Genomic DNA, 13046 nt, shown 5'->3' on the forward strand with positions numbered 1-13046 from the left:
GGAGCCATTCTTGAGTGCCTGTTAGGTGTAAAACGTATCAGATTTTGTGCAGCTGACAGCATTTTTTATTTAGGTTTAATATTCTTGCTTTTCCTATGTAAATACAGTCATGCCACTACTGACATTAGCGTGTATCCTTTGCGAGGTCCGTTGAAATAATGGTAACTCCTGAAGCTTAAAGACAAGACAGTCCTTCCATTTCTCATTCTTCTTGACCTCTATTAATTTGATATGTTTAATACCTGTATTTATCCTGCTGTGCTTTGTCTGTAGGATGAGATGTTTTCCCTTGTGACCAGCAGGGGGCAGCATTTTCCTTCAAGTTCAGACAGACACTGTCAAATCTCTTGTAGAAGTATTATGAGATCAGTTGAGATCAGGTCTCACTCCTTGGGGATACAGTGCATCAGCCAAGCTAGACTGAGTCACCATTACTGCTACATTTCAGTTCTTGACATAGGAGCATTGTTGGAATCCATCCATTTTTCTTCTACTTCCTACACTGAGTGCATGCTGGCTGTAACATTCTGTGCACTTGTACAAAAAAACCCCACAGAAACACAAATGTACTTTAAGAGCAAGTTCATATTTTATCACTGTTTTATATGTGGGTCAGAAGTCTCAGGTCTCTGAAGATTCCTGCTGTTTAGGTGTAGTTTGTATCTAGTGAAGTGGAAAAGGGGTTTGAGTAAATGGGCCTCACTCTTATTCACAGATGCACTTGAATTTTACTGAAGTATAACTTCAGCTTTGCACAACTACTTTCACTTGAACCATGGTGTCATTTTGGTATGGAGTTGATGGTTAGCTTATTTTTGGTGGGTTGTTTATTGACTACATAATTTTACATGCAGCTAAAATTTTATGTGAAAAGTACGTAAACATAACCATGATTGTTTAATTCTTCTCTAAATACCATTGCTGTGAAAACCTTTTATTGTTTGCCTTTGGATTAGTGGTCTTGAAATAAAAAACTACATTCTTTTTAAATCCAGACTAACAGGGCAAGGTAAATCTACATCTGGAATTGGCATTTTTCCAGTGGAGAAGCCCAGACAGCCGAAAGACAGCATGTTAAGTTACCAGGAGGCTCTGAAACAACAGGTAGGGCATCAGACAAATACATTTGTAAGCTCCTTACATTGATTTGAGGGCTTTTCAGCCAATATTTACGAATAGCCAGCAGATCAGGTGAAGTGAGAAATCACTTTGACAGTTTGAATGAATAGGGGAACGTTAAGCAGGACAAATTGTGCAAACCGAGAGTGTAATTTAGTCAGGAATTAATACTCCTGCTTACTTCAAGATCCTGGTGTCTTAACTAAGTAGTCACGTCCTTGATTTAACATAAATATCTCTTTATCTTCATGCAGATAATATAATTAACTTGAATTGAATTAACCTTTATTAACCCTAAGGGAATTGCTTGTCCATCAAGAGCTCATAGAGGTATAACATATATGACAATGATAAAATACAACAACAATACAATACTTAATGCAAGACAACATTTAACAACATTGCTCAATCAGTACTCTTCCAGTACCATAAGATTAAAGAACAGACAATTAGAATGTAAAGAGTACAACAACAACCTTTAAATAATTTTTTCATTGTTTGACAATTTAATGCTTTTAGGTGTAGCTTAAGTAAATGCTTTCTTTGTGTTTATACAGAGGATCTGGTACCTCCTTGCAGAGCATAGGAGAGTATATTCTAAAATGTGTAGCTGAGAGAGGTCATCTAAGATTTTACGTGCAAGATTAATATGTTGCTTCGTTAGACATGTTACTGAGTCCAAGGATGTGCCAGTAATCTTGCCACCAGTCCTGATCACTTTGTTCAACTTTTTTTTGTTCTGCATGGACAAGACACTTCACCAGCTCTGAGTGCAAAAGGGTCGAATGCTTTAAATAAAACTTACAAAGTGTCAACACTGTGCTTTCTACATTAAAACTCCTTAACTTCCTTAAATAAAGGTTTTGTTGCACATTCAAATACCTTGCCTCTGTATTGAAAGTAATTGGTACTAGTGTTGAGGTATTCGTGTTAATTTGCTAGCTTCCGGATTCAATGTAAATTATGCCAGATGTGCAAAATTTAACAGACTAAGCAAGAGTAGTCCTTTCAGTAAATGAGTGCACTTGCAAATAGGATGTGATATTTGGTTGCTTTCTTTGTATAAATTGTCCATAGTCCTTAATTGATCTGCCTTTAAAAGATGTTAATAAGTGATTAGTAAATGCAGTCTTGTTCTGTTGTCTGTTCTGCATTTTGCAGTTTTATGCTTAAAGAAAAGTATTTAAAGAAAAGTTTCTGAGCACTGATTGCAGAAGATAACACACTTTAAAAAAGTAAATGTGTCAAAGATTTTGATTTCCAGCTTCAAATGTCTGATTAAGATTAGTTATGTAGCATATAATATGTAAATACAAGAGCTCATAACCTTAAATAGAAACAGGTCCTGCTGTCGTCTGTGGTCCTTTTTGGTATAACCTTCTTTACTAGCCCTGTAAAAACAGCTGGAGGACATTTTTAAGAAGTGCAGGACATTATGAAGCTATCTATACTGCAGATCCAAGAGCAGCAGGAACGCAAGAGGAGAGAGAAAGAAGAGAAAGAGCGCTATGAATCCAAGCTGGAAGCAGAGATGAAGGCCTATGACCCCTGGGGCAGAGGAGGAGGGGGAGCCCCTCTTAAAGACGACCGGGGGAACCTCATCAGTACGTCAGTTCCTTCTGTCGTTTTTCACTATTGCATTCGCTTTTGAACTCCTTGAGGACATGCGCTATAGCTCTGTTACAGCTCTCAGAGGGCCATTCAGATCCAAAGATTTGGGTTTTTAAACCTGTCAATGTTAAAAACATTAAAAATCTTTAAAAAACGTATTTAATTGCAGATCCCTGGATCGTGGAATTTTTTGGCTTTCAAGGCTGTTATCTTCCTTGGGCTCATTACCTACCTTTCTAGCATTTGTTGCACTTCTTGAAGCACACAGACCCAAACAGGGAGCAAGCAGTGGGGCCGGGGAAGAAACTGAAGTATTCCCCCAAACATCTAACGGATAAATTATATTTCTTAAAACAGTAGAGCATTTTCCCATCAGCACCTAACCCTTCTCCTTCATTTGGAAAATGAATCTGCGGTCTCTTTTCCATTAAATGAATCAATATTTATGATCAAATTGAATGATGAATGCTTTGCTTCAGCAGCCATTACATATTTATAATATGTAGATGGGGGGGGGGGGGGGGATAGGTGTCAAAACAAAAAAAAAATGTGGTTCAGTGTGCTGTAACAGGCTGAATGAATACGTTTCCAGCTGATCTGAATAGAATGCACAAGTCCAACGAAGAGGCGTACACAAACCCTGAGGCTCGCGACAAGAGAGCTGTGGTGTCTGTCAGCAGGAACGTAGCAACGCCCAGAGACGAAGCTCGAGCCCCCTCCGCACATCGAATATCGGGTAAGGCCGGGTAGTTTTTTTTAGCACCCTCCTTTAGTCTGCCAGAACTTCTTTGCATTTTTACAATGCTGAGAATTATTGTTCTCTTTCTCAAACACATGCTGACAATACAGATTGGCGACTCGGTTTATTTGATGGCAGTGTAGATTGGTGACTCGTTTTGTTGTTTTTTTTGTTTTGATAGGTTTTTCTTTTGCCCACACGTCACCCTTCGCTCGAGGCAATGTGTTTGCAGAGGTCCCCACCCCCCAGCAGCTCCATGAGCAAGACAAATACAAGGACTACCTCAAACAACAGGTACCCACTGTTGCAATCACACAAAAACCAGGACCTTCGCAGTTCAACCAGCAGTGGTTTTGCACTTGCATCTACAGAGTTTAATAGTAAATTATTCTTTCTCCTTCATCATTTTGCCGTGTTTCACAGATCCTACCTCTTTATGATTTCTTATCTATTGCACATCTTCAGTCATTGTTTACACGTCTGTATTGTTTACATTCAAACTGTCTACATGTTTACTTGCACATTGTCTACTGTTTGTTTGTATATTGTCTTGATGCACTGTTTGCACTTTGTTTTTTACACTTGTTTTACAATCGAGAGACTTCCTGTAAGTAAGAATTCCATTGTACCAGTACCGGTTCTGTATGGCAATAAAGTTCAAGTTCAAGTTCCTTGGAGAAACCCAGGAGTACAACAATGGAATACATTTATGTACATTTTACTATCTCTCGTTTTAAATTATTTGGTGGTGGTTATTAGTGCAGTTACTTATCTTTACAGTTGGAGGTCAGTGAGTAAAATCAGGTTTAGGACGTGCTGTTTTCGCGGGGACGTGACAAATAGTCTCTCGGAGTGCTAGCTCTGTCTTTGCTCGCTTCCAGATCGAGGAAAAGCGGCGTAAGCAAGCGGAGGAGCGCGAGAGGCTCCGGCTGGAGGAAGAGAAGGAGGAGAAGCGTCTGGCAGAGCAGAGGGCGAAGATCCAGAGGGAGTACGAGGAGGAGCTGGAGAGGAAAAAGCAAAAAGAGCTGGAGGTCAGCCTCTGACATGAGGACTATAGGGAAGACAGTGTTACTCTATACTGTAACTGCTCGTGTGAGGAACAGCTGAATTGTACTTAAAATTTCAGATTATAACACCGTGAGAGTAGTCTTCTTTACAGATTCATTCTTCATTAATGCAGACAGCACTAAAGCAGATGTCTAAGCCACTTACTTTATTTCAACAATGATGAAGTGTCCTCAGTTATGGCTGGTTGGCCTCATACCCTCTACTGAAGTGAACCAAAACCCGTTCAACAGAACTTTTGTGTTGCAGTGATAATTGTTTCATCATATAAATTCAATGTAAATTCCACAAGGATTATACATAAAGCCATGAAGTATCTTTTATTTAACATGTTTTATTGGAAACATAGCTGACATGGGATAGAAGGAAAAGCTTTTGAGTGGATTTGTCAGGTTATTAGACACCTTCACATTAATGATGATAAAGAATGCTGCTCGAGGCTGTACTCTGTGTGGTTATCTATCAAACGAATGTACAGTACTATTGTGTGTATGAATTCAAAAATTAAATACAAAACATTAGTGGTGCTACAGTACTTCTACTATGAAGGAAGTAGTTTCATATGTGTAGATCATCCACCAGCTGAACTGATGTGGTGGTTCCCTTGCTGTCAGATAATTTTTGTGTATTCCTCAGAGTACATCCTTCAAATTTCCTAACAATTTACATCCCAGTAAACATTCCACTGGGAATGACGCCTTACATCTCCAGGTCCCTGCCGTCATTGCCCCTTCCTTTATCTCGCGCTGCTTTTTCTCCTCCCCCTTTCCTCCTCAGCAAAAGCTGAAGAACGAGGAGCTGGTGCAGCAGGCGGAGGAGCGCCGCCAGGAGGCCGAGCGGAAGAAGCGCGAGGCGGAGGAGAAGGAGAGAGAATCTCTGCAGCGAGAGCAGTACGAGAGGGAGAGACAGGCTAGACTGGAGGAGGTCAGGGTCACAAGTCTTTTTCCTTCAGGCATCTGTTACCTTGAAACTCACAAGCCTTTGGCATAATTTGTTTTAATTTCTAAAACATAATGACTGTGAAAATGAAAGGTGGGTTGTTGTAGGTTTGTGTTGCTATAAGGCTGTATGGAATTCAACCGTGTGTAGTAGCCACGCGTGATGAAGGAGAACACGGGCAGCAAGCTGCGGTTTTCCGAAATGATGCGCCCTCCGTGTATTGGATGCTTTCCCACCTGATCGTGTTTTTTGTGAGCCCACATTTGCTGTTGCCTACAGGTCCCACGGCAGCCATCTCCTCCGATTCCAGCCTTGCAGAAGAGGATGAGCTCCCAGCAGACTCCCAGACCCCCGTCTATCGACAGCCGCCACTCGACCGCTGTGTCTGTGAGTCAGAGCACTGTCTGTAAGCCTGGAGAGTTTGTGTATTGCAGCATCACTAGATCAGTGTTCTTCAACTCTGGAAATATGATCAGAATTTGGTTATTTCTCATAAAAAGATGGTAGATTACGAAAACTAGCTGTTTTTTTTTTGTAAAGCAGTAAAATAAAACTCCTTGCAGTCACTCCGTTCCTTCATCTTTCTCAGGAACGCTCGCAATCGGGCGCTCGCTCCCCGCCAGTGCCCGCCAGGAGGAACCAGCTGCGAGCAGCAGGTGAGACTGCCGCCCAGGGCAGGGAGAGCCCAGGAGTCCCGTTCAAAGCACTGCTCACATTTATTTAGTTGCTCGGTTTTCAGTTCTGAGTAGTGGTTTTGACTGATAAATGCGAGCAGTCTGATTTAAGAAAAAAAAAAGTTTTGAAAGAATGAAACCATGCTTTATCATCTTATATTAGAAATATGACAGAAAAAGATCTTTAGTTTGTATGAATTTCCCTGCTTTCTCAGTTGCAGCTTTATTTGCTGGTGTTATTCATCCTAATTTTGGGGATTACAAATACTGTAAACAGTACATGCACCATAGATTTAAAAATTATTAATTGCAGAAGAAAAACAAACCAAAAAACCTGACCACACATTACTACTGCTGCAAGACGACGTTCCAAAATGTATGCAGTCCTCAGAAACCTTGAAGGTAGACATTCGTTGAGCTTAAAAACATTGTACATTTTAACCTCCTGAGAAAAGCTAGGTTTTGTGTCCAGGACCTGTGTAATATACCTATGCATACAGATATATTGGTAATATATTATATATAGTTCAGGTGGGTAGCTGCGTCAGCATGCGTGGGCTGCAAAGGAACAAGTTATAGGTTTATTCCATGCTGAAAAAAAGAAGAAACACAACGTTTCGGCCGTGGAGCCTTCTTCAGGTGTGTCAGAAGTCTCCACGGCCGAAACGTTGTGTTCTCTTTCTTCTTTTTTTCAGCATGGAATAAACCTATTACTTGTTCCTTTGCATTTTATATATAGGTTTATTACCAATATAGGAATAATAACAATATAGGTATATTACCAATATACCTATGTACTGTATGTTGTTGGGCTAAACCTCCACACACACGCATGCCCGTCTGTCAGCGGGCCAGGTTTCCACCAGGTGTTAGAGTGAGTGTGTGCTGGCATGTCTGCCTGCAGAGGACCAGCAGGGGGTGATCAGCGAGCTGTCGGTCCTGAGGAAGCAGCTGCGCAGTGAGCAGCGCCGGCTCGAGGGGCAGCTCCTGCATCTGGACCACGAGGATCTGGACACGCCTTTGTCTGGCAGGTAGAGACAGGCTCGTCCAGAGCAGAGCTGGGCTGGGTGCTCTGCCTCGTTCGGGCCCACATCAACATGCTCGTTTCCTGTCAAAGTGCGAGTTGGTCAACGGCCTTGAGCTCGACATTGACCCGTAGATCCCAAGTTTGAATTTCTTTGCGCTCTCACCTTAAAACCAATCTTTGTAAAGTGATGGATTTGGAGCAGAGATGTTGTTTCGTTTCCTGAGACTATGCTCTTGACAGAGAACCTTTTCATATTTCCTTATTCCTAATCTGAGACTACGAAATTGCCTCTTGATAATTCATCAGTCATTTGTTGCAGCTTCACTCCCCATTTTCCTATAAAATTCCTTTAACAAATACCTCAGATTCCCCTCTGCTGTGTTTAATTTGAAACTGTTTATTGTATTTGGGTATTTGTAAATTGGGTTTCTTCAGGTATCAACATTTTGTTTAAATCATGTTTTTTCTCATGACCTCAGCTAGTGATTTTTTTCTTTTCTCATAATGCTGCTTCAGCGCTATGTCTTCAGCATGTTTGTGATTATAAAGTCCAACATAAATGTTGCCATCTCTTTTATAAAGTGTGAGTAGTTGTCACATGAAAATATTAATGGTATACCTAGTTCTGACTGAAACTACTATCATGTGATTTCATTGTTACTGGCAGATTCACTAACATTTACACAGCAACCTTTAATATTAATTTTTATTATCTTATTCTTCTTATTGTCTTCCCCACTAAAAGGCTTACAGATAGGTGATATCTGATACTAGAATGATAATTATGATAACCTATTGATAATGGATGACAATGTGAATTGTTCCTTTCAAAAAGTGATAAATTACCGTAGAGTCGGATTAAGATAATGTGGGGATCCTAGAGGTAATAAAATACTACCTGTTCTAATGTAAGATGTCAGGCCCCCAAAAATCTATTTTTAAAGCTATAAATCCTTGAAGTCAACAATATTATGTAATTATGGTCACGACATGCTGTCTTGATCGGGGGTGCGGTGATGCTCTGTTGCGTGCAGGCGCAGAGACAAGGCGCAGGTGGATGTGTTTGACATGGCCAGACTGCGCATGCAAGCTCCTGTCCGGAGACCGTCCACCAGAGCGCTCGAGCCCATGAACATCCAGAACATCAGGGAATTCAACCAGCTCAAATACAGAGGCAAGTCCACAGACCTGCTTGCACACTGAAAGTTTGAGTGCCTTTCTTTAACAACCGTCAACAAAATGTACAGTTCTGAAATTTACAAATCTCTTAAATGTTTTGAAGGTCTGATAAGACCTTTATGGCAAGTTTGTATCCAGATGCATTCATTAAACTGGTATAATATTAGTCTTCTCAAGCACATTGGTGATTTACACGGCCCATTTAGGGGTTATTTCTTGATGTTTTTTTTTCTTACCTTTGGCTAGTGGGCCTTTAGAATTCAGTCTTACCCTGAAAATGAAAGATTTTATTTCTTATTGGTAGCTTTAGGTATTTCTTAATAATACACTATATTTCTTATTAAGTTTTAAAGAGAAATTGTAGTATTTCTATTCTGCACAGGATAACTGTGCCTTAGGTTTAACACTATGTTAAAATATAGTGAAACCATCTTAGTTATCACTTGTATATCTTGAACAGCCACATTCCTGTATGCATATACTTTCAGTTTCCTGTGTATAAGTCTGAACCATCAAATCTACTACTTCATGAAGAGAGACGGCAAAACACCTGACTGGAGTTACAGAAATACACCAATCAGCCTCAGAAAGCAGGGCAGAAAGAAAATGGGGGAGACGTAGGCTTTTTTTGTTTTTTAGTTTTAAATGTTAAATGTTGTTTTCCTTCATGGGAATACAGAATTATTGAGAAAAAAATCACTCATTGCTTGGTTTGAGTCTTAACTCAGTTATAAGTCTGCTTTGGCCAAGAGTTCTCAAGCAGTAGAGCACAACTTCCCAAATATCAGCTGGATTGATTAGGGCTTGATTTCGCCCAGGGATTCCTCAGTCACAACACTGCACGCTCACCCAGGTCCCCAAGAGCTGCTCTGAAGGCTAAGAAGTGTGCCTCAGTCTTCAAATCACTTCTTAAAGCTTGTCCAACAAAAAGTAACTTTAACAGGGGAAGTATACAGTGGTGTGAAAAAGTGTTTGCCCCCTTCCTGATTTCTTATTTTTTTGCATGTTTGTCACACTGAAATGTTTCAGATCATCAAACAAATTGAAATATTAGACAAAGTAAACACAAAATGCAGTTTTTAAATGAAGGTTTTTATTATTAAGGGAAAAAACAATCCAAACCTACATGGCCCTTTGTGAAAAAGTGATTGCCCCCCCCTGTTAAAACATAAATCAGCTGTGGTTTATCACATCTTTGGAAAGCTGAGTTCAGTTTCTCTAGCCACACCCAGGCCTGATTACTGCCACACCCGTTCTCAATCGAGAAATCACTTAGATATCCAGATTGGATAATGTACTTGAATGGACTAGATGAGTTGAATGTCATCCTCTCATTTGGAGTCTGTCTTATGTTTGTGGGAATATTGATTGTGTTTGGTGTTACAGTGACTGGTCCTTTATTTTATATATTATATTTATTTATTATACGAGATCTGTTTTGGGTCTTTTTCATCAGGCTGTTCTGCTGGCTGGCCCTGGCGTGACATTTCAGCAGGGTAATGCACATCATAATGTCACCTGAATGAGAAGCATTTCGCATTTCAGGATGAGAATGAGACAGTTATGCTGTGGGTGCACTTCTGATTGCTGATTTTGAAGATTAGCTGGAGGCATGTTTGTCATCAGGGGCTCAGAAACCGGGCAACAGGCACGTGCTTGTCCAGGCTTTGCTAGCAGATGAGGCAGAACTCCGCAAGACCGCTTAAGCAACCCGCTACACGGCAGGAACCGATGGTGACCGCCCGAGCTCCAAAACTTTGACTTTCCCAGTGGATTCCCTGTGCAGTGTGATCTCTGACTTAGCTATGAACAAGATGTTAGTACCACCACAGCAGGAAAGATTTTCAGTTTCCTGCTCGGAACATTATTATGTAGGAGTTATAAGTGGTAGGTTATTTCTGATGTTCGGTATACAGCGGAGAAGTCAGTTTTGGTTCAAGGTGGATGTTTTGGGCGGACTTGTGTTGCAGACAGCGAGTCCCGGGAAGAGGTGCGCCAGGCGTACCCCGACCCCCCCAGCGACGACCGCGGCCTGGAGATCCAGCAGCAGGCCCTTCTCCGCGAACAGCAAAGGAGGATCAACTCGCTGAGGAGGAGAGGAGGCACTGGTGAGAACAGCCAGGGGAAACCGGAGAGTCTTGTAGGGAACGTCGGTTGGAGACGCTTCTTTTCTCTCTCGGGGTTGCCAGGCTAAACCGTCAGTGGACATGGGAGCTGCAGAAGTATATTTATGTACATTTACATACGTGTGCATAAGTGGGCTTAATGAGAACCGAAATTATAAACATGGAAAGTTTAAATGCAACTTTCAGTTGTTCTTCAGACTCCACGGCACTTGAACAACTTTTTGTTTTGTTTTTTATTCCTGCAGACGATTTTGAATTCTCTCATGCGGGACATCAAAAACATCACTTGGTAAGCAGCATTAATGTCTGTCATATAAAAAAATCACATCTACCTTCCTGACGCCGGAGGAGTCTTCAGGTTTCAAGTTTTTGTCCACACGGTGGATTTTACAGATCCCTTTTCTGCAATACATTTGCAAAGGCATAAAACAGTTATAGTATGATAATATATTATGTTATCTGCCCCACACCCAGCTTTTGTTGAAAAAGATCTTAATGTTGGTTGGGATATCTGTTTTATTTTTCACTGGATATGTTTCTTTAGTACAAATATCTCCTATTAAGATGTGCATGTAGACTCTCGGCAACATTTTATAGAGGAAATGGCTTTCATTGGTTTTAAACTTTGGTTTATTCCTCTAGAGAATGGACTCTGCAGCAAAGCCCTTGAGAGGATCACTGTTAGAATCCGAGAGTGCTTTCATTGGTAAGTCTTTATTTTCTTCTTCACAAACCTGTCAAACTTCTCGTCCTTCTTATTTCATGTTGTACTTATCTTTGTAAATCATAAAAGTGAACAGCTGTCTCCACTAGTTTGATTGTGAACTACTGAACTGTGGCACTTCTCTTGTCTCTTGGTAGAATGCCATTAGATAGGCCCTTAATGGCAGAAATGGAGTTCTTTCAGCTTCTTTCATCTGAGTGCAGCAGAGCTGAAGAGGTTTGAATATCTGGTATTTCTTGACAGCTTGATGGGCAAAAAGAAAACAGAACCCGTATGCCTGTCAGTGTAAGCATAGCTGAACTGAAGCCATGTGCCAAGGCTGATAGTGCCAACGTAGAGCTGTAAAATACATGAATGTGAATGGCTTTAGTTCTGAAGTGGAGTAAGGATAACCTAACCAAAACCTTTATGCAGGTGGCTTTACTGCTAAAACATAAGGTTAAAACTAAACTAAGCCTACTTAGTATTGTTAACTCTAGGCAACTACTAAGAACGATCTGGCAATTGTAGATGTTACTGAGGTAAAGAATCACTAAATCCTTTTTAACTATTAATTAATCATAAATTAATATTCTAATTCTTTCTTTGCCTCATTTTGATACCCTGCCCTTAATATTATAAGAGCAAAAAAACAACAGCATTATACTATACATCATTAAGAAGCTACACACTGTCCTCCACATTAATGCATATCCCTGAAGGAACAGTAAACACAGAAAAAACCAAATGGTTTACAGACTGGGTCATGTTTCTTGCTTAAAAATGATTAAAGATAAAAAATACAGTGAGCTGAATACAATTGATCAGAACAAGGACATTTTTATAATTGTTAATTCCAGAAAAAAGGAGGGTGCCATTTATTCACACTCCTGTAGTTAGTATTTTGTAAAACAGTCCTCTGGGAGGGCTTGCACTGATTAGACACGTCCTAGACTCTGCTACTGTACGAGTCTGTGGCTCTTTAGAGAGATTTATGAACCTTCCTCCATGTAGAATTGCTGTGAGTCCTTCAGATCCTTTGGTTTATAGTAGTGAACTGCCATCTTGAGTTAGAATCAGTGCAATTGGAATAAGGTCTGAAGACAAAGATGGCCAATTGAGAACAAAGCTTGAGCTTCTTGGCAGAACAAAATCACATGTCTGTTGGAGTTCATTTTCCCCAGTTATGACGAGGGATGCGGTAACAGGTTAACCAATTCATAAAAGCCCCCAAATTATAATAGACTCCACACAATATTTCAGAGTGGGCTTAAGTGTTTTATGAACACAAGGTTCATATTTTTGTATACCAAGCATAATGCTGATGAGCATATCCAAAAAGATGAATTTTAATTTAATGTAATCATAAGACATGGTCCAGTTGCCATTGAAATGACATCTGTGTCATCTGGGTCTCCCACCGAAGAGGGTTCTTCCTTCCAACTTGGCTATGAAGACTGCATCCATGCAGGCAACTTTGAATGGAAATTTTGCTGAATACACCAGCTTGTATTCTGAAGAGATCACTATCTGTTTTTACATCTCCAACTGTTGCCTTTGGATTTATGGTTGCCACCCTAACCAATTGTTTGGCAGTTTGTGGTGACAAGGTACACTTACATTCTCTTTTCGGTAGGGTGAGCACTATAGAGCAGTAGACTTAAAATTCTTTACAAATTGACACTATAGCGGAAAGTCGTAGATTGAGCTTTTTGTGGATTCGTTTTTAGCCATCCTGTTACCTTTAAAGGCCAATGTTTATTTGTCTGCAGTTTTCAAAGAGCCCATTTGATAATTTGCAATTTGTTTGCTTTCTTTGTGTGCTTTGATTCACATCTGGAGTCTCCATTTAGAGATGACTAAC

The 13046-nt window shown here is 40.4% G+C and overlaps 1 protein-coding gene across 9 annotated transcripts in view; it reads left to right on the top strand.

The window, feature by feature from the left end:
* Window positions 1-13046, top strand: part of LOC102690480 (centrosome and spindle pole-associated protein 1) — a 39849-nt gene that overhangs the window by 24966 nt on the left and 1837 nt on the right. For 7 of the 9 annotated variants that reach the window (XM_069191546.1, XM_069191545.1, XM_069191549.1 and 4 more), the window contains 13 exons: window positions 996-1104; window positions 2576-2723; window positions 3323-3466; window positions 3651-3763; window positions 4351-4500; window positions 5312-5458; window positions 5753-5860; window positions 6063-6129; window positions 7052-7178; window positions 8209-8352; window positions 10328-10461; window positions 10725-10768; window positions 11122-11185. In XM_069191546.1, the coding sequence (XP_069047647.1) occupies window positions 996-1104; window positions 2576-2723; window positions 3323-3466; window positions 3651-3763; window positions 4351-4500; window positions 5312-5458; window positions 5753-5860; window positions 6063-6129; window positions 7052-7178; window positions 8209-8352; window positions 10328-10461; window positions 10725-10768; window positions 11122-11185 (1499 nt within the window). Of the gene's footprint in view, window positions 1-995; window positions 1105-2575; window positions 2724-3322; window positions 3467-3650; window positions 3764-4350; window positions 4501-5311; window positions 5459-5752; window positions 5861-6062; window positions 6130-7051; window positions 7179-8208; window positions 8353-8841; window positions 8971-9809; window positions 10088-10323; window positions 10462-10724; window positions 10769-11121; window positions 11186-11340; window positions 11420-13046 lie in introns of those variants that run through there. The other 2 variants (XR_011189938.1, XR_011189939.1) reach the window with 2 other exon arrangements.

This window comes from Lepisosteus oculatus, chromosome 6 (genome assembly GCF_040954835.1).
Source record: "Lepisosteus oculatus isolate fLepOcu1 chromosome 6, fLepOcu1.hap2, whole genome shotgun sequence".
In the NCBI taxonomy this organism is placed as follows: domain Eukaryota; kingdom Metazoa; phylum Chordata; class Actinopteri; order Semionotiformes; family Lepisosteidae; genus Lepisosteus; species Lepisosteus oculatus.